At 52.9% G+C, this 24,875-nt stretch overlaps 6 protein-coding genes across 6 annotated transcripts; all 6 read right to left on the bottom strand.

Annotated features, from left to right (window-relative positions):
- Positions 1 to 812: 812 nt before the first annotated feature.
- ASPACDRAFT_1854122 (intradiol ring-cleavage dioxygenase) lies at positions 813 to 2,625 on the bottom strand. Its single transcript, XM_020197356.1, has 5 exons — positions 2,316 to 2,625; positions 2,098 to 2,253; positions 1,898 to 2,040; positions 1,663 to 1,828; positions 813 to 1,596 (listed from the first exon to the last, which is right to left on the bottom strand). The coding sequence occupies exons 1-5, from the start codon at positions 2,563 to 2,565 to the stop codon at positions 1,133 to 1,135; spliced, it is 1,179 nt and encodes a 392-aa protein (XP_020058454.1). The 5' UTR covers positions 2,566 to 2,625; the 3' UTR covers positions 813 to 1,132.
- A 3,595-nt stretch (positions 2,626 to 6,220) lies between these two features.
- ASPACDRAFT_24706 (MFS transporter) lies at positions 6,221 to 8,116 on the bottom strand (the record flags this gene model as incomplete). Its single annotated transcript, XM_020199283.1, has 3 exons — positions 6,221 to 7,228; positions 7,281 to 7,670; positions 7,727 to 8,116. The coding sequence occupies 3 exons, from the start codon at positions 8,114 to 8,116 to the stop codon at positions 6,221 to 6,223; spliced, it is 1,788 nt and encodes a 595-aa protein (XP_020058453.1).
- Positions 8,117 to 9,593: 1,477 nt separating this feature from the next.
- Positions 9,594 to 11,754, bottom strand: ASPACDRAFT_76578 (sugar porter family MFS transporter). Its single transcript, XM_020204728.1, has 5 exons — positions 11,429 to 11,754; positions 10,626 to 11,362; positions 10,519 to 10,570; positions 10,118 to 10,468; positions 9,594 to 10,064 (listed from the first exon to the last, which is right to left on the bottom strand). Exons 1-5 carry the CDS (start codon positions 11,594 to 11,596, stop codon positions 9,774 to 9,776), a joined length of 1,599 nt encoding a protein of 532 aa, XP_020058452.1. The 5' UTR covers positions 11,597 to 11,754; the 3' UTR covers positions 9,594 to 9,773.
- Positions 11,755 to 15,651: 3,897 nt separating this feature from the next.
- On the bottom strand, positions 15,652 to 17,375 carry ASPACDRAFT_40931 (Zn(II)2Cys6 transcription factor; the record flags this gene model as incomplete). The annotated part of the gene is made up of 2 exons (XM_020200846.1): positions 15,652 to 17,206; positions 17,278 to 17,375. 2 exons carry the CDS (start codon positions 17,373 to 17,375, stop codon positions 15,652 to 15,654), a joined length of 1,653 nt encoding a protein of 550 aa, XP_020058451.1.
- A 645-nt stretch (positions 17,376 to 18,020) lies between these two features.
- Positions 18,021 to 20,867, bottom strand: ASPACDRAFT_76575 (uncharacterized protein). Its single transcript, XM_020204727.1, has 7 exons — positions 20,754 to 20,867; positions 20,586 to 20,640; positions 20,385 to 20,484; positions 19,239 to 20,294; positions 19,091 to 19,182; positions 18,731 to 19,038; positions 18,021 to 18,675 (listed from the first exon to the last, which is right to left on the bottom strand). The coding sequence occupies exons 1-7, from the start codon at positions 20,842 to 20,844 to the stop codon at positions 18,284 to 18,286; spliced, it is 2,094 nt and encodes a 697-aa protein (XP_020058450.1). The 5' UTR covers positions 20,845 to 20,867; the 3' UTR covers positions 18,021 to 18,283.
- Positions 20,868 to 22,126: 1,259 nt separating this feature from the next.
- Positions 22,127 to 24,178, bottom strand: ASPACDRAFT_50825 (flavin-containing monooxygenase; the record flags this gene model as incomplete). The annotated part of the gene is made up of 6 exons (XM_020202402.1): positions 22,127 to 22,326; positions 22,393 to 23,085; positions 23,135 to 23,203; positions 23,257 to 23,422; positions 23,479 to 23,837; positions 23,917 to 24,178. 6 exons carry the CDS (start codon positions 24,176 to 24,178, stop codon positions 22,127 to 22,129), a joined length of 1,749 nt encoding a protein of 582 aa, XP_020058449.1.
- Between the last annotated feature and the right edge of the window lie 697 nt (positions 24,179 to 24,875).

Raw genomic sequence — 24,875 nt, 5'->3', positions numbered from 1 at the left:
TCTCAACTCGGGAATGACACGGAGGCGTAGCCTTCAACCAGGGGTTACATGCATCCACCTTCTCCATGCTTCTTCCAAGCAGTAAAAATTCACAACTGATGGCGTAGGCACTTCAAACCCTTCGTTCAACAAAATGTTCAGCGTAAGGTTTTAGTTCAGTCCACCTAGCTGTCTGTCACCCTTCCGCCCCAACCGTGGTTCCCAGCCGTTGCACTCCCGGTGGAAACCTCAGTGCTTGCTAGTCCTTCCACTCACGCCGGACACTTTCCCCTTAACCCAAAACCCTAAGCGTTGAGAGCGTCCACTCGGCTACGCTCTACGAAGACCTATCGACGCAACGGGATTTGCCAATCTCCGTAGCTGGGCTTAAAGCACATGTACACAGATACGTAAGTTCACATGCTTAGGGTTCAAAACCAGGTTCTGGTTTTCAGCGAGGACGCTGGGGTCCTGCGGTGCTGTGGTTCGGTCTCTCCTGGTCCCCAATATAGTCATCTCATGGTTAAGCATTGGTGAGTGACAAGGTCGGATCTCGGCTACTGATGGTATTATTACTCTGAGTTTTCTTTCTTCCCCCATGTTCGTCATCATCCAATCTACAGAACTTCAGCGACACAAAGTCACAATCATGTTTGACGGAAGGTTTGTGCGGCGCACCGGACGGAGAGACCTGCTATACAGTACGTTGTTCTAGATATCCTGACACGAAGGGTCCTGACGGAGAATGGTGGGAGACTGGGCTGCGATCAGATCGGTCGACTGTGCTTGGGTGCAGTGTTCTTCCCTGGCGCAGCGACTTGACCGTGGAACACCTTTATCTCGCAGTGGGTGATGTATACATAACAGCAGCATGTGCATAACACCTCGCCCACCCTCCCGCAGGTGAGAATAGTCCCAAAAGATATGATATATTCGGAAATCTCAATCATCCATATCAAGAACAGACGAAGGGAGTAGACGAAGCGAAGTGAACAACAGCAACAGCAACAACAACCCTCAAATCAAGCCCCAGCTACCAGCATCTCCCCGCCTCAAAACCAACTAAACCACGACTAACAACCAACAGAAGACTACATCCTCTCCAAACCCGTCATGCCCCACCCCGAGCCCCAACCCCCACTAAGCTAGCTACTCAAGGCCGACCACCCTGACCCGGAGCCCCTGAGCTCTGCCCACCAGGCGCACTTCCACTACCGGAACCGGAACCGGAACCACCGCTACCCCCACCAGAGGAAGAATCATTCTCCACGCCCCCATCAGCCGTATAGTAAGCGGCAGGGGTGATGCTGGACGACTCATCGGAGTCAATGGCCAGGGAAATCCACCCGAACACGCCGTCGCTGATCGAGTCGCCCAGCAGCACGTACTCGACGAACGGGTCGATGGTGTCGGCCTCCTCGGAGAGGATGGAGTCGTTGGCGTTGGTGGTCAGGTCCTGGGTGTTGGTGCTGTAGGGGCTGGTGGCCTCAACCTCGGCGATCAGGTCCTGGTCGAAGAAGAGCTGGCCCACGTGGTTGGCCGTCGTGCTGTACAGGCCGTCCGTCAGGGTGTCGTTGGCGTTGGTGCTGGTTGTGGTGTTGGGGTTGTGGCTTAGGACTTTTTGCGCGGGTTAGTATTTGGGGAGAGTATGGGGGTAGGGCAGAACGCGGGCAAGCAACTCACCGTGGATATGAGTCGCGCGACTGGTATAGTGACCGGGGAAAATGGTTTGGAATTGCACCACGCCCGAGTCGTCGGTTTGCTGGATGCCGCGCAGGAAGGTCGCGTCGAGGTTGGAGGCGTCGTTCGAGTTGCCGTTGCCGCTAGCTTGGATGCCGGAGTAGACGCCCTATTTGAGCCGGGGGGGTTAGTATGGTGTGGGTTGGTGTAGTCAGGAGAAAGAGTAAGAGAAACGTACGGTGGCGTTGCAGTGCCAGAAGTCAATGTACACATCCGGAACGGGGTCGCAGGTGCTGCTGTCCACCAGCTGGATGTCCAGGTACAGAGGGACACCCTCCTGGGATTCGACGATGTCGCTGCGGATCAATTCGCCGCTGACGTCTGATGACATTGTCAGTTGGATGATGGCTGGAGGGGTTAAGAGGCAGGAACACGCACAGTAAGGACCCTGGGTGACGTCCGGGCCGAGCACGCAGCTGGCGTTGGAGGCGAACAAGGTATCATAGTCCTGAGTGTTCTCGGTCACATCCAACGAGGACAGGTGGGAGGTGTTGAGAATAGTGGTCAGGTCGCGGGCCTTGAGGAGAGGTGCACCTATTGTATGTGAGCATGCATGCTTCGTTGGTAAGTGTAAGATGGTGATGGGCCATGCGTACGAGTGGACAATCCCTTGCGACGGCGCAGAGAATCCAGCGTCGCCTGGCGACGCGCGATGTTGCTGCTCTCGTGGCCACGGGCCTTGAGCTTGCTGGCACACTGGCTCAGGCCACGGGCGTGCATGGGAGCACGCTTCAAAAAGGCAGCGCGCTCCGCAGCTTCAGCGCGGACGTCGTGGCCCGGATGGGCAGAGGTCATGCCGGCTAGACCAGCTAGGCCGGCAATCACGGTGGCAGTAACGCGAACCATATTGACGAGAGGTGCTTTGCAGAAAGAGAAGAGATTGAGTGAGTGAGTGGAAGAGTGAATGTGATGCTGTTGTTGTCTTCTTATGAGATGCAGCAGCCAGCGCCCGCTTTTATATTTTCTGTCCTTCTCCTCTGAACCTCGGAGTGACACGGATACTGACCATTCCTCCGTGATGCTGCCGCTGCCAACCCCAGCTGACGCAAGCCATTTGAACCCCCGTCTTGCGCATTTGACATGATAGCAGTTGACAGGGAAATAGCACGCACATACGCGCCCGCACATCCACAGAGCCACAGGGCCCAGTAGACAAACAAGCAAATTAGCAAGCTAGCTAGCTAGCTCCAAAGCTGGCACAAGTGCTGTTAGACCCGCCGGCGGGGACAACCCCCCGCCAAGGCATCACCCTCTTGGAGGCTAGAAAAACCTCAGAAATCTGATCGATTGCCTCATCCGCATCTTCTCCCTAGAATCCAAGCAGAGATCTCAGAGGAACGGGCCAGACCCGTTATCCATCGGGGTAGGATCATCGGCCGCTGACGACGCGGCCGGGATCCACCCTCTCGCGCTTCTCGCACCACAAACCCGGTCACTCTCACAGGACGAGGGTGTCCGTTTCGTAAGCGGATGGCAGACAGGCATGCTTAAAATCGACGAGACTGGGATTGGTCGACAAAGACATTTTGGGGTTCAGCCACATGTCTCATCAGTGGGTGGTTAGATTAAGGCAGCGGAAGATGGACCCTGCAGTGTGCTGCAGTACAATATCTTCGGCCGGCGATTTCAGGGCTCGGGTGCTCAATCGAAGCAAACAGGATTAAACACCCCTACCGAAAAGAATTTACTCTTGAACCCTAGTAAACTCTCAATAAGGAATACAACATCCCTTCCATTCCGCCTACAGAGGAACCTACTCCATCCTTTAGCCAGTCAAACGGTATCCAAGATCTCCCGCGAAAATCATCTCAGAAAGAAAAAAAGAAAACAGATTGAGAAAAAAATAAGCATAACCATAAAGTTTGAAACACACCCAACCACCAACGACCCTTGTTTCCTGACTCCAACTCCCCAGCAGTTTCTCCACCAGCTTACGCCATCCTTCTGCAACTCCTAGGAGCCCCTAGGGCTTGTCCCCGTCACCCTAACGGTCTTGGCAATGCACCGGGCGGATTTCGCTGCCCCCCGCCAAGCCTTCTCTCTCTTTCCCCTCCCGCCGGAGCTGAGTAATTTGCCCCGTCTCATTTGTGGAATATCCTCGGTTGCTGGAGATGATCTGCACGGGTATACGTACTATGGACGAGTTGGTCCCGTACATGTTGTTTATCTACGTTTTCTGTCCTTGGCAGGGCGGCAGCAACTACAAAGTACAACTTTATGCAGGGCACCCAGTACAACTAAGGAAGATTATGCAGCACCCGGGGATTATAGGGTTGTGAGTCAGCGGGAAGTCTATTTTCCAGTGACGTTGGCTCTTGGGTCGGTTGGTTTCATCGGGAGAATGGCCGGGGTGTGTATGGATGGACTGTTGATGGAAGGTGAGCGTGATCGAAAGCACGCAGTTCATATGTGCTCCGACACCTGGGTTTGCTTGGTGATTGTTGGATTGAATATCAGGGTATATTTCTTAGTTCGAAAAACATGCATGCATACTGGTCCAGGTAATGCTTGCCTTTTGTCTACTATCACTTATTGCAAACGAGGTCACGGCTCTAGTGGGATGAGAAGTGGAAAAATCGGAGTCGAACAGGGTCCATCCTAGCCGAGGTAGGAACATTCAGTCGACCCTGATTTGGAGTCGCCGGGTGTCCCCACCTTCGATCTGAAGAAGGGAACAGAAACATAACGGCATCTAGAAACGAGATACCTGCCGAAGACGTAGCCATCCTTGGCCATACGTATCACATTATACGCGCAATAAACAGCTAGCATCGAATTAGGCCAATGAAGCAATAAACTACGAGATTTGTTTAGTTCTGGGACCAGAAGCTCTTCGGGATGCTAGAGGCGTAGCTTCCAGGCTACGGAGTATGTCGACGATGCTATGCCAAGTTATAGTGCAAAATCTAGGAACGGAGTTTTATACACATAGTAATGGAATTTTCACCAGTAGACCCTATAGAGACAAAGGGTTTTACTATGGTTTTGACAGACAGAGACTTCACAATACTTCAGGATACCTAAGTCCAATTTAATCGACATTTCAATTCAAAGAAAGTAAGAAAACATAGATATTCTTGGTGTCTAACGGTGAGAAATTAGAGCGTTTTCAAGTCTGGAATTACTTTGATCGAGCAGCATAATTTGCAAGAAAATAATGCTTTCCGACCTGGTTGCCCTATCAGAACTCATAACCGGCTCTTCCCCAACATACAAGATACACAACTCAGCGGCAGGAACCCGCCAGAGAAAAACGCCTTCATCTTCACTGTGGCTCTCTATCCCTTCCGATTTTCGCACGTTCTTCAACACACGTTGGTCACCTTCGCAGAGCAGCCTAGGCTCTCGACCTGATCAATCCCGTCCGAATTACATATTTCGAGCAAAGTAGAGTATGTGTAGAATGCACTTGGACAGTGGGAAGCCTTGGACACAGCGTCGAGGACAGTAGAGCGCGTCGCCACTGGCCACATCCAACTCTAATATCAGAGAGTGAGCGGTAACTGCTCCCCTCGTGACCGTTTATACGCCTTGCTAATCAACTGGGCGATGGGTCCTGGCCCAGAGAACTTGTCGAATTCAAGCATCTTTTCCTTTGTTTTTCTCCTTTCTTCTCCCCCTAATTTTTCTTTCTATCTTTTTCCTTTTGTCTCCTCTTTTTCCCTTGAACAAGGCGCTAGTTGGCGAAGAGTATAGACAGCACATACATACCGTACCCAGAGAAAAATCGAGCATCAGGCATAGACAAAGCCGGGCCGGTAGTCTTCTCCTGCTACAGCTGTCTCAGGCTTGGGATGAGCCCCGGATCCTGATTTTAGTGAATGTAAAGCATGATCAGGCTGCTTCAACATATATTTACTCTGCTCCGACGTCTATGTTGGCATTCAGTGAAATGTTCCTCGAGCCCGAGTCCCGGAGGCACCATATGTTGCTGGGTAGCAAGTGTGAGGAGAAGAAGGTCCGAGTCGGTTTTCACTCCGAGGGCACGCACCTGATTGTAGACGAAACGATTGACTGGCCAAGTTTGTTAAATAGTAACGGCAAGGGTAATGGCTCCCCTGAGCTACTGAGCTGCCCCTGATTACGTGCTTTCCCGTCCGATGCCGGTGAGTGTTACTGTGGATTTCTAAAAAATATATAGTAGCAGTCACGAGAGTCGGTACACTCAGCCAGCCATGATCTCAGGTTGCTCGGGTCGAAAGGATTCCATGATTGGGCGTGGGCATGGAAATGACTACCTCAAGCCCATGGCCTTGCTAGTATTCAAGGCGAGCGTCTGTTCGTGCCTCTTATATAAGAGGTACTAGTTCGATTGCTCCAGTCCGATCTAATTGACCCAAAACCCACTGAAGCAATACGCCTGCCAAGCAAAGCGAACGAGATAGATAAGAGCGTAAGTGTCATATCTCTTGAGCAGGAACCTAAATACGCCACAATGATCATACGTATACCTTTTATTAACTAACCAACCAAGTATCTACCCACATGACCTCTCTAGAACTCATCCCGCAGCGTAAGGACTCATCTTGCGCAGCCGCTCCCCGAACCGCCACAACAGAAGCGGCGCAGGGATCCCCAGCCCAATCGACACAAACGCTAACAGACTATTGCCCCACCCGTACCCGAGCGCCTGGTACATGTAGCTCGCGAACAGAGGGAACCCAAAGCCGGCCAGCGAGCGCATGCAGGCCACGGCGGCCAGGGCACTGGCCGCGAAGCGCGTGTACGAGTCGACGATGTACGTCTGCACGCACTGGAAGGTGATGATGTTGCCCAGCCCGTACAGCATCGCGCCGATGTTGGGCGCGATCCAGTGGCGGTGCGTCTCGGCCGTCCAGCCGTAGAAGAAGAGCCCGGCGGGCACGAGCACGGCGCCGAGGTACAGCAGCGGGACGCGGAATTCTGGCCGCCCGACGCCGCCACTGCGGGCCTTGAGGCGGCGGTAGATGCGGTCGTTGAGCGGGGCGCAGAGCTGGGAGCCCAGCCAGAAGCCCAGGCCGAGCGAGATGTAGTTCAGGCCGCCGATACCGGTGGATTCGTGGTAGTACTCCGGGCTGGTCCACAGGGTCGGGAACGTCGCGAGCACGAGGTACATGGTTCCGTAGATGTAGGCGAGGTACAGCGCCAGCAGTTGCACGATGGGCTGCGTGCCGAGGAGTCGGAACGGACGCATCAAAGCGCTCCGCATCACCTCGCCCAGCGTGCGGTTGGCGCGTTCGTGTTCCGTCTGGTAGGCTTCGTCGGACGTCTCTTTACGCAGGCGCTGGGCGCGTTTGCGGAGAATCACCGGCGCGTAGGTCTCGCGGAGGAAGAACAGACCGGCGAATTGGATCATGGCGTCAGCGATGGAGGTGGCGTAGAACACCCAGCGCCATGTGGTATTCTCGGCAATGAATCCACCTGCAATGGGGCCGACGGCGGGACCGAGGAGCGGAGCTAGGCTGTAGATAGCGACACTTTTGCCTCGCTCTTCGGGTTTGAAGCAGTCGGAGAGTACACCGCCGCCGATCTAGCACGTAATTAGCCACGAAACAGATATCCAGTCAAGATGCAGCACTCACTGCCAACGGGGCACTTCCGCCCAGGCCGGCCAAAAACCGGAAGACGATCATCTGGGCCTTGTTCTTCGAGAAGCCACAACAGATGTTGAAGACGAGGTAGAACAGGTTGGCGAGTTGCAGCACAATCACCCGCCCATAGATCTCCGACAGCGGACCCAGGAACAGCGGGCCGACCGCGTACGCCAGCACAAACACCGACAGTGTCATGCTGAGGGTGACCTCGTCCGTGATGTGAAAGTCCGACCCGATAGCCGTCAACGCGGGTGCAACCATGGACGACGACACCGGCGAGATGAAAGTGAAGCATGATACCGTGACCACGGCCGCCCACTTCTTCTTCATTGGCCAGTTCTTCGGATTGTCGGGGTCATCGGGCCCATTCCAGGTCACCTAATAAGAGGAATATCAACCATCTAGATCACGAAAAGTACAAGAGCAGCACATACCAGCTTAGGATCATTTTCAGACCGTGCCGTTCTGGACTTCTCCAACGCCGCCGCCGCCGCCGCCGGCGGGCCAGCAGCTTCCAGATCGCGATCTCGCTCATTCACAATCCCACCGCGGACCTCCACAACTGGCTCGGCGCTCTTCTCTCCATCTTCGTCAGGGTCCGTCTCTAGCGCATGGTCACTGTGATACACGGACTGATCATCCAGATGTTTTCCCGAATGAACCCTATCGATCTGTGCCGTGCTGTGCCTGGAGCTAGAGCGCCGGAAAGACCCAAGCCTATATGGACGCTGTGGCTGGGTGCCCGGCTCGGTGCTAGATGAAGAGGACGAGGATCTCGACCGCGTGGATCTACTCGACTCGGATGGTGCAGCGGGTTTGGACATTACCACCAGATTAACTCACCCACACATGTCAGGGTGTATTGCTTGGCGGCCAAGAAACCAGAAAGAGGACAGAAGAAAGCTTAGCGGCTACCAGAAGGAAAGAGGGAAAATTCGAGAAGCACACCAAGGGTAAGAAAAACCGGCGGGCCGCAACAAGATCTGGGGACACTCCATTGTTATAAGCCCTACTACCTATCAATCAAGGGAGATACGAAAACCCCGACAGTGGGAAAAAAAGAGAATTCGGCGACCCAATTGGCAGCTACGCAGCAAGCAAGCAAGCAAGCAACGTGCGGTGATAACAGACAGATTAAGTCCGGTGATGAGTTTTTGCAGCAGCAGTCCATGATTGTGTACTTCTTATTGGCTGCAGAGTGGTGGAGTGACTGTTTCCAGGCAAGAGGTGGAGAATGCGTTGCACCCGAGGCGGCCTGGGCCGAGGCGACGCTGGCCGAAACAGGCTAGAAACTGGGAATGATAAGAGTCTGCGTTGTTGCGGTGACTGCTGGCTGCGTTGGTCATATGTACGTCGATATGATCGAAGGTTGCGGGTGAACCAAGTGATAAGGGAGAGCGAAAACAATGAGTCGCAAACAGGGAATTGGAAAGGTTGGAGGAATGGACGGATCGAAGCATTCTGGATGAATACGGCTATTCGGAACTCGGCACCATGTCACCTGGTTTATTCTCCGCCTGTCTCAGTAGACCACCGCTAGAATCACAGCCCTGGTTGTCAGGCAGAATTACAAGCTGACACATCCTCCGTTACGTCACTGGTCAATCTTCCTCCGCAGCTCAACTCATTGAATTAGCACGGCTGCTCTGCCTATTCAACTCTTCTATCCTCTCGAGCACAGCCCCCTTTTCCTCAAAGCCAGTTTCAGTTTGGTGGAAAGCCGTTAAAAAAGAAAGAAAGAAAGAAAGAAAGAGAAAGCCGTGGTTGACAGTCCGACTATGGCGAATCCGGGTACATCTGGATATATACAGGGAATAAGATAGCGTCAACGACAGGCAGACACATGTACCAGCAAGCCACTCCCAAACCACAGCCATCACCTTACCTGAATCTCTACCTGAGCACAACAAATCATTGGTCACGAGGTTTGAGTGGGCGCCACTAGTGGATGGATCAAATGGCTGCAGGGCAGCATCCAAACGTTACATACTTTAAGTATAACAAGATAGAACTAAACTTAGATTGAGTAAAGTTGAAGATTACCGACTGGACGGTCAGACCGGAAGTCTCCGCAGAGGCAGCAAAAAACAGGCTCAACAATCAATTAGGGCTGGTCGTCCCCGAGGCCACCGGTCTCCCATGTGTTTCGTCAGGGCGATCTTGGAAGCCTATCGCATACTATGCATCATTTATCATGGAGTTTATACTGAACTTGCTCTTGCTCGGGGTTGCTGTTCCTGAAATTGTGCAAAATGAGCCCTCCTACGTGCTACACTACGCAGTCCAAACACACTGGCCAGCCAAGTATCAAAAATGACCAAGTGACTGTCATTAGATTTGCACTCACCCAAAGAGCAAGTGAGTAATTAGAACCATTAGTACATAAGCGTAAACCCATGGGTATTCATCCGTCCAAATCCTAAAAGCACACCAGCGCCTCACAACCTTCACTACCAACACCTGCAGTCTCTCGCAGCTCCCCTAAACCTCCTGGTGAATCACCTCAGCCTCCGCCTTCTCGGCAACGGTCTTGTCGGTGATGCCCATCTCAGAGGCAAAAGTGCCGTGGGGCTTCCATCCTGCCGAGGTACGGGGGGTGGTCTCCTCCATCATCTTATCAACCTGCTCCAGGGTGAGACCCTTGGTTTCTGGGATGAGGAAATAGGTGTAAACGAAGCAACAGGCGCACAGGGAACCCCAGATGAAGAACACCTTGGCGCCCAGGTCACCCTTGTCCTTGTCGACCATGTAGGGGGTGATGACGGCAATAATCTAGGAAGGGGTCAGACGCACGAACCCAAGACACATCGGGGTTGAAGACTTACGCAGTTCCAGAGCCAGTTAGAGGCGGTCGACAGAGCCACACCGCGCGACCGAACGGGCAGAGGGAAGATCTCACCGATCACGACCCAAGCACCAGGTCCCCAAGTAGAGGCAAAGAAGAAGATGTAGATACAGATGAACGAAATCATAGCACTGACGGCTGACTTGTTACTACCGTCAGTGACACCGATAATAGCGACGATGAATTGACAGATGACCATGCCCAGAGCACCCCACAGGAGAAGTGGACGGCGACCGATGCGTTCGATGGTGTAGAAGGAAATGGGGGTAGAGCAGACGTTGACAATAGTCGTGATCATGCTGATGAGGAAGGGGTTGGAAATGGTTCCAAGCTACCGGCCATGTTAGAAAAGCTCATGGTTGGGGAAAGGAGCAAACTCACCGACTGGAAGAAGGTAGTTCCGAAATAGAAGACGAAGTTGACACCAGTCCACCTTAGCAAGTCAGTATGGGCGGGTCAGATAATCCGAAGCGTACTGGAAAGCTTACTGTTGCATCATCTGCAGGGAGGTACCCAGAATAGTCCGACGAAGGTTGCTGTTAGGAGTCCAGAGGCTACCACGGAAGCAGTTGAACCAGCTGCTGAAGAAACCACTCTGAGGGATAACCTGCATTTCATACTCGTGATTGGCGACAATCTCCGCAAGCTCCTCCCGGATGTAGTCGGAATCCTGAGGCTGGCCGCGGACACGTGCCAGGACTTCAGCGGCCTTGTGGAGGTCGCCCTTCTTGACAAAGTAACGGGGCGACTCAGGCAAGAAGAAAAGACCAATGCCGAGAATCAAAGCCCAAGCCATCTGGAGACCAATAGGAATGCGGTAGGAACCCGAGTCGGTACGGTTCTCCGTGCCGTAGTCGACACAGGAAGCCAGCATGAGACCGATGGTGACACAGAACTGGTATCCTGACACAATGGTACCACGAACCTTGCGGGGGGCGATCTCGGACATGTACAGGATGATGATGGCGGAAACGAAACCGACACCAAAACCAGCAATGAGACGGCCTACCACCAACAGAGCAACACTGCTGGAAGCTGTCTGCAAGATGACACCGATAATGAAGATACCACAGCCGCTGATGATGGTGAACCGACGACCGAGCCAGTCAGACAAGTCACCGGCGATGATAGCACCAAAGAAAGTTCCAGCAGAAAGGATCGAGGTAATCAGAGACTTCTTCCAGGAGGGCACAACGAATTCATCGGTGGGAGTAGTAGCATAATCCTAAACCAGCTGGGGTTAGTGTCGCGTGACGGAGTTGATGGGGATCGCAGAGGCAGAAACACATACCAGACCCTCGAAGCGTTCGATGAAGTAGCGCATACCCATGACACCACTGATGTAACCGGAGTCATAACCGAAGAAGATACCACCAAAGGCAGCAAAGGCACACATCAAGTAGGCCTTGAATGTGACGGGGGCCTCGACCCGCTGGCCGTTCACCGTGCCGTCAGCCATGATGACTGGTAGGAGTTGAGCAAGCTGTGGTGATGTGATACTCTATGTAAACCAAGAGGTATAGACAGAGAGATAGTCACGGCAAGGAAAGACGTATGGCACAGGTGTCGAACAAAGACACACCAAGGAGATGAGCAGTGTGAAGGTCGAAGGAAGAGAAGGAAGAGAGTTGCGGTGAGCAGATGCACAAACAAACCGGGGGGGCTGCAGGCGATTTTATAATCTGAAACCCGATCAGGAAGGGAAAGGAAGAGGGAGAGGGGAAGAGGATTGCATTCGGGCCAGACCCGGACCCGGGGAAGAAAGTGGATGGAAATTGCCCACGGGGATTACCCCAACCGTCGGGATCGTGAGGGAATGCAGCAAGAGTGCAGTGAAGTGAGTGAGTCTCCGTTCCTTCCCCCATTCACTTGACTTCTTTTTGCCTTCGTCTTGCCCCGATTAGGAATGGACCCTTTCTCGGTCAACGCCGCCATCTTCAGCGATTTGCCATCGTTCCGAGGACTGCCCGAGCAGACCCTCACTAGCTGGATACTAGAAACTTGACCAGTCTAGGGTCTGGTGCTCCTCGCATTCCTTCTCGATGACAACCGCTCCCGAGTCCAGTTTTGGAGCCGAGGGAGTCCAACCCTGGGTTTGTGTTTCGGTATCCACTTTGTCAAGTACAGTGTACTTGGAAGTGGATGGAAGGGTGGTTTTCTTTTTTTTTTTTTTTTTTCTCTTCCAGCCGCACATGGTACGACCGTAAGCATGGTTATTACTAGTTGTCGCTGGTTTAAGGCTAACCTACTATACTCCGATTAGTTCTAGTCAGGCCAGCCCAACCAGCGAGACACTATATACAGTACTCCCGTACACCCCTGGGGTAAATGCAGGGCATGTTGACTAAGTGGGAGACTAGGTGTGTGTTTGCAGCAGTAGTTTGGGGTAGTAGTAGTACTCCAGAGCAGTAGTACGGGGTAAGATCCCGATTCAGTCAAAAGGCGTCAACCATGTGCCAGGCGGGAGGTGCCTCGGGCTGACTGGACTGACTGTCTGTCTTTCTGTCTGTTCTCTTCCATTCTCTCTCCCTCTCCCTCCAAGTTCCAACTCTATTGTTCCAGCCAACGAAAGGCTCGGGTCATAACCGGCGGGCCACTCGGGCAAGGCCCTCTCGTCGCTTGAAGAACCACCGCGGTGATTGGGTGGAGCGAGCTGGGGTCGGAAATTTTCCCCTACCACGTGTGCCGTCTGGGGGGGTCAGGAATGAGGTCTCCACCAGCACGGGGAGGGATTGGTGAACAATGCTGGATTTTAAGGTTAGGCGCTGGGTCGGGGCTAACCGACTTCAGCTCCAGCCCGGGGGTCTAGTCTCAGACAGTCAGACTCTCACTCCCCTCCGAGCCCCCATCACGAGTTCCAATCCGGGGTTGAATTTTTCAGGTAAGCGAAATGCCCAGACCTGGAAACTGCAACCCTAAGCCCAGCCTGAAGCCCCAGGGAAACAACTTGCGTCTGACCACCACTGACCAACCACTACTAATTTAGATTTACCTTACCATCGAGATGTTCTGTAACCTTTTGACTTTTGGATTTGACTTTGAGATTTGCCTTCTGACATCTTAGCTTTCTTTTGTCATTTATCGATCGGATCTGACCGACATGGTGGGAGTAGTACACGTATCTAGGATCTGGGATGGTAGACGAGGATATCGCCACGGACTGGGGGGAGTACAGCAGGCCCAGAAGCGAGAGAGCGAAAGAGAGAGAATCGGGAGGGGGTGACATGCCAAGAGACTTGGCAATCACAAAGGTTGCACCCGCAGCAGTTTTTTAATTTTTTTCTCTGTTTTGCCCCTTGGCACCACCCACCCGACTTTACCCCCTCCTCCCCCTCCCCAGGTTTGTTGTGCCCAGTGTTTGTTGTTGGTCCCTCCCCCGTTCCTTTCAAATGCGGGGGGAAAGAAAAATCGGAGTTGAATCCCGTGCACTTCTCTCAAACTTCCAATCCATGGATCTGTTCCGGTGAGTGTTTAGCGTTAGGTAGCAAAGGAATATGACAGTCAATATGAACTCATATCATTGCTGTAAGCTAAGGTAGTGCTGTGATCCCGCTACAAATAGCTTACCAGGCTACCAGCAGGATACGAAGGGCATTTTCCTTCCCAAGACCGTGGAACAGACCTCATTGGGCGTATTCGCGCCACCTCGTGTCTTGGCTGGGTTTTTGCCGTGTGGCACACACACACACACACACACACATTCTGTTTCTCTCTGTCACCCACCCACCCACCCCATAACGCTCCTTTCCGCCCCCAGACTTGTCCTTCCTTCCTTCCTTGCTGGCTTGCTTGCTTGCTTGCTTGCCGGCTTGACTAGCCTGCTGGTTGGACTTTTCCCTGGTAAAAGTGGGAATGGTTTCGGAGTCGGGTTTGTTCCCGGAACTGCTCCTGGGACCACCATGCACCCTGCAAAATGGTCTGATGCGGTGTCATGATTGTGTATCCCCCCTTCCGACCACATCTGGGGATTCTCTTGGCAACTTGAAGTCATTTCGGTCGGCTTCTCGCATCGAGTCACGCCGCATTTTCACGGAACCGAACAACGGGACTACTACCTAGTACCTAGTAGTCATTGGTGACTACTATCTTGGAACCCCCGGCCCTGAGTCCTCCTCCTCCTCCCCCCCCCCCCCCCCCAAACCTGACTCTCTGCACAACACACCAATCAATCCCTGGCATCGATCATTCCATGGTTCAGAGCATCGGAGACAGGTAGCACCGTGACTGGTCGTTACCCCGGGGAGGAAGAAGCCACCGTTTGGATGCACGAGCCTCTTCCTCGCTACTAGTTTGGTTGCGCTGGCGGGTTGGCCTCTTGCCTTTTGAGTCCTGTAGGGCCGAATGGTTGGGCATGATCCAGCTCCAAAGAACGCCAACGGGGAAAAGACCAATTGCAGCTGGGGTTGCGGAGAAGGGACATCGTCCCCGTGTTTTGCTCCACGCGAACAATCCCCGTCCCAAGCTGGCTCTTCTTGCGCTTGTCATGCGCATACTAATTTCAATCCTCCCATCCCGAACTTTCTCCATATTACTCATTACTCCACACCGGGACAGGTCTTAACCTCTCACATCGTATTTGTTTATTCGTGTCTCAAGCGAGACTGCTCCCCTCTGTCTAGTATGTCCCCTTCAACCCCATGACCTAGACAAGCTTGCGCCAATCGATATGGCTATTCCATAAGCTTCCTCGTCCTGCAAGTGGCCGCTGACCCACAACCACGCGACCCCCCTTGCGTGCATTCTGGGCCCGTTGGCAATAGACTAGGTGGGATTGTGTGGCTTTAGGCAGGGTGTGGGGTGGGGGTTCGTTCTTGGATGGACAGCAGACTCGGCACTTGCTGTCGGATATCATGCTCCATAGAGAGCGAAGTAGAAGTCTTGGCTAAGACAATTGAGTAAAGCCTGTTTCTGAAGGTTTCGGCCACCATTCCCAATATTCCCAGCTTGGTGTCCGTTCCAATCTCCCGAACCTGGAACATTTCTTGAGATATGGATACCGAGTTGTGACTGGAAAGACTGCTCTTTTACATGCCGACCATGTGACTAGGTACCGGGGTCCACCATTTCCCACGCCGGGGCTGCATCTTTGAAGCCGCACCGGACTGGCTTTGCCTTTTTCATAGGGTGATAAGACCTAGGGGAAAGGTGTTGACTCGTGTGGGTAATCCTTCACCTATGGACCTTGATGCACGGGCTGTGACAACGGCATGCCATTTCCCGAATCCTAGATCAAAAGCTCGAGATTGCGGATCCCGACGCGATGCCGAGAGAGACCGCTGCTCATTTTACTGCCGATTAAGTAATCAGAACCTGGTGTCGTCAACCTAAGGACCCGCTCTTGCACGCGTTGTATCGATTGATTCCCAATTCACTAGAGGATCAGAGCAAGAGTGGGGTTGAGTCGTGTGCGTAATCCTTGACTTTGTAATGCCAATGCACGGACCTTCAAAGATACCTTGAAAGGCTGCCCATTTCTCGAGGAGATGTATCGTATGGAGCTGGCCGGTGCCAGTTTCAGGGCACAACTGATCTGTCGGGAAGGACTCCAGCCTGGACCAAAAGAGGAGCGCACGGCCACCCGGCCATGGGTTGAGTAAGATCATGCAGATACCGCTCTACCTCCTCCTCATTCTTGAGAGTCGAACGTCCCGTGATCCTTGTCAACTGTTCACTCAGCTGGTCTTCAAGTAGCTGCTGGTCCGACAAAGAGTTCGCAGTGGTGGTCAGCTCGGCCCGGATCCGAGCTCGCAGATCGCCCTCCAGCATCTTTTCGGCTAGATGGGCATGAAACGCTGAGCTATACGGCCCCTCGCAATGAGGCCAAGCATGAAGAGCCACGATCGCTCGCCAACGGTCACGGAAGTCCGGCGATAAGACGGCTACCAAGAATAAGGGTGAGATAATCCCGTTGTCGAACATGATCGCCGGCCGTTGGGGGCCAAGTTTTGCGATAATCGCTTCGGATGTCGAGAGAATTTGCTGACATTCAGAAGCAATGCTCGCGATGTATGCAGGTCCAGGGAGCGCGAAGATCGTGCGCAGACCCAAACAGAGCCAATGGAGATTGACCTTTAGTATATCGGCCCCCACCTGGTCCCTGAGTCCAAGGGAGGCGTAATGTCGGAGACGAAAGTCCCGCATGGCCCGCTGAGCTTGATCCACCAGCGAGAGGAGTGTCAACTGCTCGCGGTACAACGAGGCGTAGAGAACGGGATCGTGCTCTTTATCAGACGGCCAGGCCCGCCTCATGTACTCATGCGTCAGTGTCGTGAGGGGATCAAGTGCCCTGCGTCCTTCCGCAACGCTCCGGATTGTTCGCCACTGTGCAGCAGTCGAATCCAATCGGGCCTCTTCCCGAATCTCAAGTAACGGTGCCTCGCAGCCGAATTGTGTCGAATGTATGTCGAGATGTCGTAAAGCAGTGACGATGTGCCAGTCGACGGGCGATCCCTGTCGGTTTCGGAACACCGGCTTGCCCTGGCGATGAAGCTCATTCAGAATGCGCAGGCCGCCCTGCAGGTGCAGGAAGGCTGCGTCGAACTCCCTCCAGACCAAATCCAACATGACAAAGAGGATACAGCAAAGCAGTACCACCTGCGGCAAAAGTGGGTCCTGGGGGTTCCGTTGCCTGAGCAGGGCAAACGCGCGCGCCGCCTGATCGGAAGCGAACAGGTTCCACGGACTCTGCTGTTTCTGCGGGCGCAGCCCCATGCCGGTGATCTGACACTCCTGGTGAGCAGCCGCCAGCGCCATCGTAGCGTGACAGACCGCCGGGTCCAGCTGGGCCATCTGCAGCACTAACTGGTGCCACAACGGGGAATCAAATGCCCCCAGAATATCCGGGATCGTGCGTCTTTGGAAGAATGCGAAACATCGTCGTTCATCGGCTGTGGTGATGCAGCGGATCTTGGTTGTGACCGTCAACGGCAGCTGGGAAGATAGTACCCGCTGCCGTTGAGCGTTGTTTGGGCGAGGTAAAGGGGAGGGGTCGTAGCCCTCGCATATTCTTCCTGTGGAGGTGCAGTTGTAGCAATGGCCAGGGGTCTCGTCGCATTTGACCCGACGTGCGCTTGTCATCCGATTAGTTTTGATCCGATCATATCCATGCTCATAACGGCCGCTAGCGAGGAGGACCCTTACCGGCAGGTTCGACAGCCCGTGCGCGACCGTGTGCCGCCTGACCGACGTCGCTTGTAAGAAATAATAGCTTGGGCTTCGCTGCTCTCGAGATGATACATTTCTTGTAACTTGTGAAGGATGGGGGGAGGGACGAAGGATCACAACGGACCGGTCCGTTCAACAAAAACTTGGATCGATGGAGACTCGGTTAAGTGGCGTGTCGGTCCTGGCCCCTCAGGAGAGCCGGTCGCAACACTATCGCGTTAGGTTGGCGATAATTCGTCCTCGGGCCCCATTTCTACTTACTCCGTAGTACTAGTACCCATGTAGTTGGTGGATCTTCATCTTTTCGGACATTCGACCACTCGGAATCCATTTCCAATAAGAGACGCGGCAAGTCATTTGTCAAGCCACGCTTGGCATTCTCTCCTCGTTGATGTTGATCTGATAGGTGAATTGCCTCGCATCGAAGTCCATCTTCGCCCCTGGCCTTCGCAGTGGCATGACGGGTAAGAGCCCGGGTGTAATGTATTTGTAGGAAACATGGTGAGTTAGCATGAAGAGATTGGAAGAGGAGAGATAAATGCTGATGGAAAGAGCAATTGGGGGACTGAGGAGGAAGCGGCAGCTGAGGCCGCCTCGGCTGACTAATATCTGACTGAAAGTCGGTTCTCTGGTTAGGGAGCTGTCCATGTACTCGGTAAGTTGTAAGTCCAATCATTGGATTGCAGTAGTGAGTGTTTTTTCAGAATGTCCTCCGTGAGGGCTTGTCTAAATCCTCTCCTAGATATATGAGCTCCCTAAGCAGAATTGCTAATATACAAACCTCCGAGCCCTACAGATCTCATCCCAAAACTACCCACGAAACTCCGAACCACCTACCCGTACCCCATTACCACCTCCCAAGTATGAGCGCAAACCCACAAACGCCGTACTAATACATACAATGAAACAGATCAGGCTCGCCAACGCCTCTCACAAGCAAGTGCTCTAGGCCATACAGGCATGCATTGCTCCTAGGCTCAAGTCAATCTTTGTCATCATTCAGCAGGACCTTCAACTTCTCCAACTTGTCCTCGCATTTCACCTCCAGCCGCATGACCACATCCCTACTTTCCTTCCTAGTGATGAGCAGGTGACACACCAGCCAGAAGTTATAACCGTTCTTGTAGAACCCCATGGAAGCCCATTCGTGGTTAGATACGGCACTTTGCAGCGTAAGCCAGTGTTCGCGCCAGCGGGCTAACGCGACGCGAATAGAACCCAGCACGGAATTCTCCGGCGCGTTCTGTGACCGAGCTTTGTCGGTTGATGCAGGATCTGAAAGCTGGGTGGGTTGGGGTGGGGACTGGGATTGGGGCTGGTTGGATCGCGTGACGGAGGCAAGAGTCATATAGGTATCTATGAAGGCGTATAGGACTATGATATGATTAGCAGTTGAAGCGGTGTTGAGTTCAGTGTGGTCATGACGTACGGTGGATGAGAATGAACATGTCAAGGATATTCATGTTTGGAAGTATCCCACTAGCATTCGTCGAAGAATCTGGAGAGAGTGGGAATGACATGTTTGGAGCGTTCGATCCGTCGAACAGACTCTGAAAAGCTTCTTTGATGGTAAAGCCTCGAGAATAATGGAATCCGATGTCTGTGTATGGATGTTCTAGATTGAAAAGTGCCTCTTGGCAGGGAAAATCACAATCCATTTCCACATGCGACAGGCGACATGGGTAGTTCTGGAAGAAGCAAAAGGCACAGTCGAGAAGAGAGATAATGGAAATAGTTCTATCAGGATTAGCAAGTAGTTGCGATTGAGCACTTTTTGTGAGGCCATTACCGAATGCGACACTCTGTCTGAATCCATTGCTGCTCCGAAGTAACGTCGGGGTGTTGGTGGCGACACTTGGTAAGGTTCATTCGACGAGCGACCTTCTCAGTCAGTTAGTAGCCCATTCCCCATGCGATAGGCCGGTAAATAAACATACCTTGGTGATTTCACTAAATCGGTTCTCCATGGCTCGATTGTGCGACATGCGAGAGCCTGACCAGTATTGCACAATACATATTATGAAACCGGCTTGGAAGTTCAAAAACTGGACCCAATCGTCTCCCTCATGAAAGACGTTGGTTTTTCCCTTGCAAAAAGTGGAGGCGATATCGCTTTCTGGAGAGAAAACCTCGGCTGAGAAAATGTAAAGCTCCACGAAGTCCAACAATTGCTTGGCAGCATACGTTTCCTGTTCATCGTTCGAATACATGGCACCCATGAATACCAATCCTGCCAGTAAAGGCAGCGGAACGGTATTCAGTTGGAGCGAGGCAAGGTGGACCATGGCGCAACTCGGATGCCAGTATCTGGCATACATCCAGACAAACTTCTGGATGCGTGCTGTCGTCAACAAAAAGCTAGCATTAGCGGCCAATCGCTGCTTCGCGTTAGCATCCAGGGGAACGGCCCAGGCTCTTGATAGAATCGCTTGCGAGAGTGCAGCAGCATAGGGCTGCTCCGGTCCATACGGCGGTTCGCTGGGATGCGTCACGCTAAATTGGCCTGGCGGGAGGCCCGCGCTGAACTCAGACCCTGTACTATACTGAGACGTGCCCATAAACTTCGGTGGGCCCTCGAACGGACCGTTGAAGAAATCAAGAAAGTTATCGTGGAAAAAGGAGCGTGCCGTAGGATCGGCTTCAATGAGTGCCGGGGCGATATCCAATTGATCGAGTCCCATCTGATAGTCCAGCATTGTAGACCTTGCTTCCTTTAACCCCATCTGAGTATGATATTTCATGCCCCGACTGCGGTCGCTGCAAGGAGGGAGCCGAAACTCTTCGGTAAAGCTGTCGGAGCCACCATTCAGAAGAAAGCTGATCGAACCGCGATCTGAGGTCCCAACGTAGTCCTCGCGATTGTTCGATTTTGCGCCTGTGTCTAGCTCGAGACCAGCGGTCTGCTTTTTACGCTCATTATTGCACGGAAAATTTCTCTTCTGGCAGGAACCACAGGGACTTTGCCCGTCGCATCGCAGCTTCATGGAGGTGCACTATGACGAGAGAGAACTTGAATTAGAAACCATGCGCTGACGCTCCAGAAGCAGACGGCAGGAAAGGTGAGGAAGAAAGAAGTGACTTGCCGACTGGCAGGCATGTCGTCGCCTGCCCCTCTGCCCCGTTTCCGGGATCTTTTGGTCTCCGCGCTTGTCGCAATCCGTGTAGTGGTCGCGGAGATTATCACTATGAAAAGACGCGTGGCCATCAGCAACAAAGCACGCGGAGCTCGTACGACGCGGGGTATGAGGGACTGAATCAATTACAGCGCCCCGAGACATACGCACCAACGCGCGAACGACTCATTGCAGAAAATGCATGAGTAAGGCTTGACACCGGAGTCTATCCGAAACCCGAGAGTTCGTCCAGAATCAGTGAGCTGTGGTGGAAGAGAACGGGCCCAGAGACATGCAATGACCGGGGGGTCGTGGGAACAAGGGAGTGATTGGACTTACGTCGGAGGTGATGGCGTTTGAGATGGTCAATGCGCGTGAAACCTCGCTGACAGATGGTACAACAGAAATGCTTGCTTGAAGCAGACTTCATGGTAAGTAACTGGTGTGCATCGGGGAGAAATGGAAGGATTTGAGCCTGTGGAGGGCGAGAGTGGGGTAAACGGAGGTGGAAATAGTGGGGTAAAGGAGGGGAGGGATATGGGGAGGGGATCGGGGCAAAGGGCAGATCGGGAGCGGGCGGTGGAAACTCGGACGGAGCTGGTGGTGATGATGCCAGCAGTGGAGACGTGCCGGTAAAAGCGCTCAAGAAGCCCGGTCGATCGAACCGGGAACGACACGTCTGAACTGGTAGTCCAAAGAGAGTGGAGAGGTTCTGAAGGAGGATGGATGGATGTCTAGAATGAAGAAGGTATTAAGACAGATGCAGTCAACATGAAACAAGTACAGTACGATGGAAAGAGAAGAACAAGAGCGAGATGGATGGATCTTTTAAGAAAGAAAGAGTCTTGGCATGACAGACAGGTTGGACGCTGGACGCTGGACACTGAAGTCTAGAGAGGTGGATTATTATTGATGGACGGACTGATTGTTTGATGGACTGATGGACTGCTGGTGGTGGTGGTGGTGGTGGAATACATACATATCTCTTCGTCTCTGCAATTCTGCTGCTTCAGGCGCCCAGGCTCATGGCTGCCAGTGGTTAGAGCTGGAGGGGCTGCATTTCTTCACTGCAGTTTCCTTCCCGCGCTCGATAAAGTCGCTGGTTCGCCTGCACACGCTAGACCGTTTTGGTTCCCAGTCCCGCCCACTGCAGCAGTGACTGGCACTGACTGCACTTTTGCACCCCCACAATTTGCTTCCACTCGGGCTGGGACAACCGGACAACGAGACCGACAATTAAGCCTCGACGTTTACGCAGGGAAACTTTAATTTCTCTCTTCTCTTCGCATTATCCTCCTCCCCCCTCCCAATCTCACCTCCCACGAGTGACGTCCCACTTGCACTACCAACCTTGGTAATCATCTCAACTCTACGGAGTACGCTGTAAAAGCAGGACTGCCCGTTGTTGTACCTCTGGCGACTTGCTTGGTCCAAACGCCACCAAAGTCTAACCCACCTTGGGCCACCGTTGCTCCCCCAGCTCTCGAACTCACACTAAACGCTGTACAACACGCTCGGATCATCCGGTAGGCTGGAGATCTCTGGTTAATAACTACAGACGGATCTTAATTGTGAACAGAAAGCTAGAATGTCATCATAGGTAATCAGATTTCCATAGAAAGGAAAAACAAAACGGCAGAGTCGCACGGGTACAGAAACCAGCCACTCCCGAAGTCAAACACAACCCCCCCTTCCCTACCTTCCTCTAACTATTATTGATTGCCCATCACATAGGCAACTGGAGGGAAGTCCATCTGGTCGTCGTCAAGATAGTCGACATTGATAACCTTGTTCTTCTCATTCATGGTCCACCCGTCGCCAATCCAGCCATTTGGGTTGTTGTCGACATAGTCATACGTGTAATCCTCCCAGCGTGGGTGCGCGAGCGTCTTCAGAGCATGGAGCGACGAACCTGGAATGGTAAGAAAATGCGCACAAATCATAAACCCAAGAAGAAGGAAGGGGGGAATCTACGTACCAGGCCACAGTGCCGTCACTCGTCCGTTCTCTCGCCCTCCTTTATACCAGCTGCGGCAGCTCGAACTAAACACGGTGCGTGAGAAGTACTGGTCGCAGTGCCAACTAAATTGCTCCACGGCTTCTTTCCGGACACACATTGCGCGGATGTTGTCACGTTGCATCTTCTGTACACAGCACGTGAAGTAATCGATCTCTCTCTCTATCAGAAGCAGCAGGTTTCCCTCGCCCAGGGCCGCATTCGGGCCGAGACAGACAAAGTAATTGGGGAACCCGTCAACTGCTAAAGACAGGTAAGTCTCGGGCGTTTTCTCCCAACGCTGGGACAAGGACACTTGGTTGCGCCCAATGATGGGGAACCGGGGTGTGAACGTGGTATCAAACCCCGTGGCGCATACCAAAACATCGGTGGGATGATGGACACCGTCTGCTGTGATGATACCATTCGAGTCCACCTTGACAATTTCGCTTGAAATGACGTCAACCTTGTCATCTGTCAAGGCCTCCAGATAGCCAGGGCCTGGGGTCAGGCGGCGGCAGGCAGGAGGGAATGAGGGAAGAAGGTTCTCAAGGAGTTCCGGTTTACGTTGCAAGCGTCGTTTCATATTCTGTGTGAAGACACTTTCAGAGCCTAGCTGCTCAGGGGTTCCCAGAAGGGTTGCACCATGGATGGACTGCAGCTCAAGCTCGATTTCTGATGTCGTAAGCAGCTGCCGAGGTAAGAGGTAGTTTGGAATCATTACCTTTGCGAAACTTCTGGTAGGCGTTGTGGTCCGTCTTGAATGCTGCAATCTCCTCTGAAGAGAAGGAAACTATGATTGACAGGTCAACCAGGGAATATTCTCTCAAAGCTAAGCAAGCTTACAGTTTTCGAGCTCAGTGCCACGCTTGTTGATCTGATTTCGGGCGAAGGTAGGTGCCAGCCAAGTGCGACCTCTGATATAATGGTCAATATGCGCCACTTTCGGCAGCATGCCGGGAACGATCTGAATGCCACTCGATCCGTTCCCAATCACGGCCACTTTCTGGTTCTGTCGGACGTCAGCCACCCTTTCTCTTGGTCATAAGAAAACTGGGTTCGACTCACGCTATAGTCATATGACTCGTCCCAGTTAGCACTATGCATCAGTTTCCCCTTAAAGTCATGGAGGCCCGGAATACTCGGCCACTTCCAATCGTTCAATGCCCCCGTAGCCGATATGAGCACATCACATTGATCTTGGTAGGTCGACCCACTAACAAGGTCTTTGACCTGTAGAGCCCACTTGCTTGTGGCATCGTTCCACGAGGCCCCAATGACTTGCTGTTCAAACTTGATGTGCTCCATGCACCCATACTTTTCAGCCACCCGCTTCCAATAGCTGTGAATCTCGGGGGCTGCGGCATAGAAGGTAGACCATTCCTTGTTGGGTTCAAAGGTGGCCTGGTATGTGTGAGCTGGAATATCTGCAAAGTCAGTATGTTAGCGGATTGCATCTCAATGTATCCAAGTCTCCAACCATGAAATGGCAGGGGTACTTGCCACATGCACAACCCGGATATCTGTTCTCGAACCAAGTGCCACCGATATCCGTATTCTTCTCGTAGATGCAGAGATCCAAATTCTGAATCCGTTGCCGAAGTCGGATCGAAGAGATAATGCCCGAAATTCCTGATCCAATTACGATGACTCTCAGCGAGCGGTGCTCATCAACAGCCCGCTCTTGGACAATCCACTCATTGACTGGAGGCGCCGCAGCACTGTTGTGGGAGGTGAATCCAAAGAGTTGCGACCATCGTTGGATCATGGTGGATGATGAGACTAACTGACCGTGTGCAAAAGGAAGTTATTCTGCGAGGAATCTAGGAGGGAAGCACTGAGCTTGGACTATGCCTATTTATTGCCCCAATCTTAAGACGAACGGTCGCTTCAAGCGAAGCGGAGCTACTCTTCCTTGTTCGGGCCTCGGGGAGGGGTTTACGTCTCCACGAGAGCTGAAGCAGGTGATGGGACCCCCTCTTTTACTCTAAGGGTGGTAACACGGACGTTATCGTAGATTGTTTGCGTTACACGGTTGACGCAAAAATATTAGCCCCGACTGGGAAGGAGCGAAATGGGCGGAGCTATACCCACTCAGCTCACGGGAATCCCCCCTCCCCGCCCCCAGCATCTGTTGGCTTCGTCGAAGACGGTCGACGGCCTGTCAGTTGGGACCGGGGGGCATGAGATTTAGCACCTACTATAGGTAGGTCTCTGAATGGGTGGGTAGGCCGGACTTCCCCCGGTCTCTCGCTGCGTGCAATGGAAATCACGATTTTAAACCGGTAAGACCCACCTCCCGTCCCCCCGCCAAAGATAACCGAGCTTCACATTCGGACGGTGGGGGATGGGGACTGGCTTGCGAGACAGACAGATGAGGGCGCTGGTTGGCAATCATACTATGTAGAATAATTGACAGGGATCCCCGCACACGGAGCCCATTATTGTGGTTATCTGTCAAACCA

This window comes from Aspergillus aculeatus (assembly GCF_001890905.1).
Source record: "Aspergillus aculeatus ATCC 16872 unplaced genomic scaffold ASPACscaffold_4, whole genome shotgun sequence".
NCBI lineage: Eukaryota > Fungi > Ascomycota > Eurotiomycetes > Eurotiales > Aspergillaceae > Aspergillus > Aspergillus aculeatus.
Note: the sequence above shows the minus strand (reverse complement) of the source record. Positions and strands in the feature narration are given on the sequence as shown.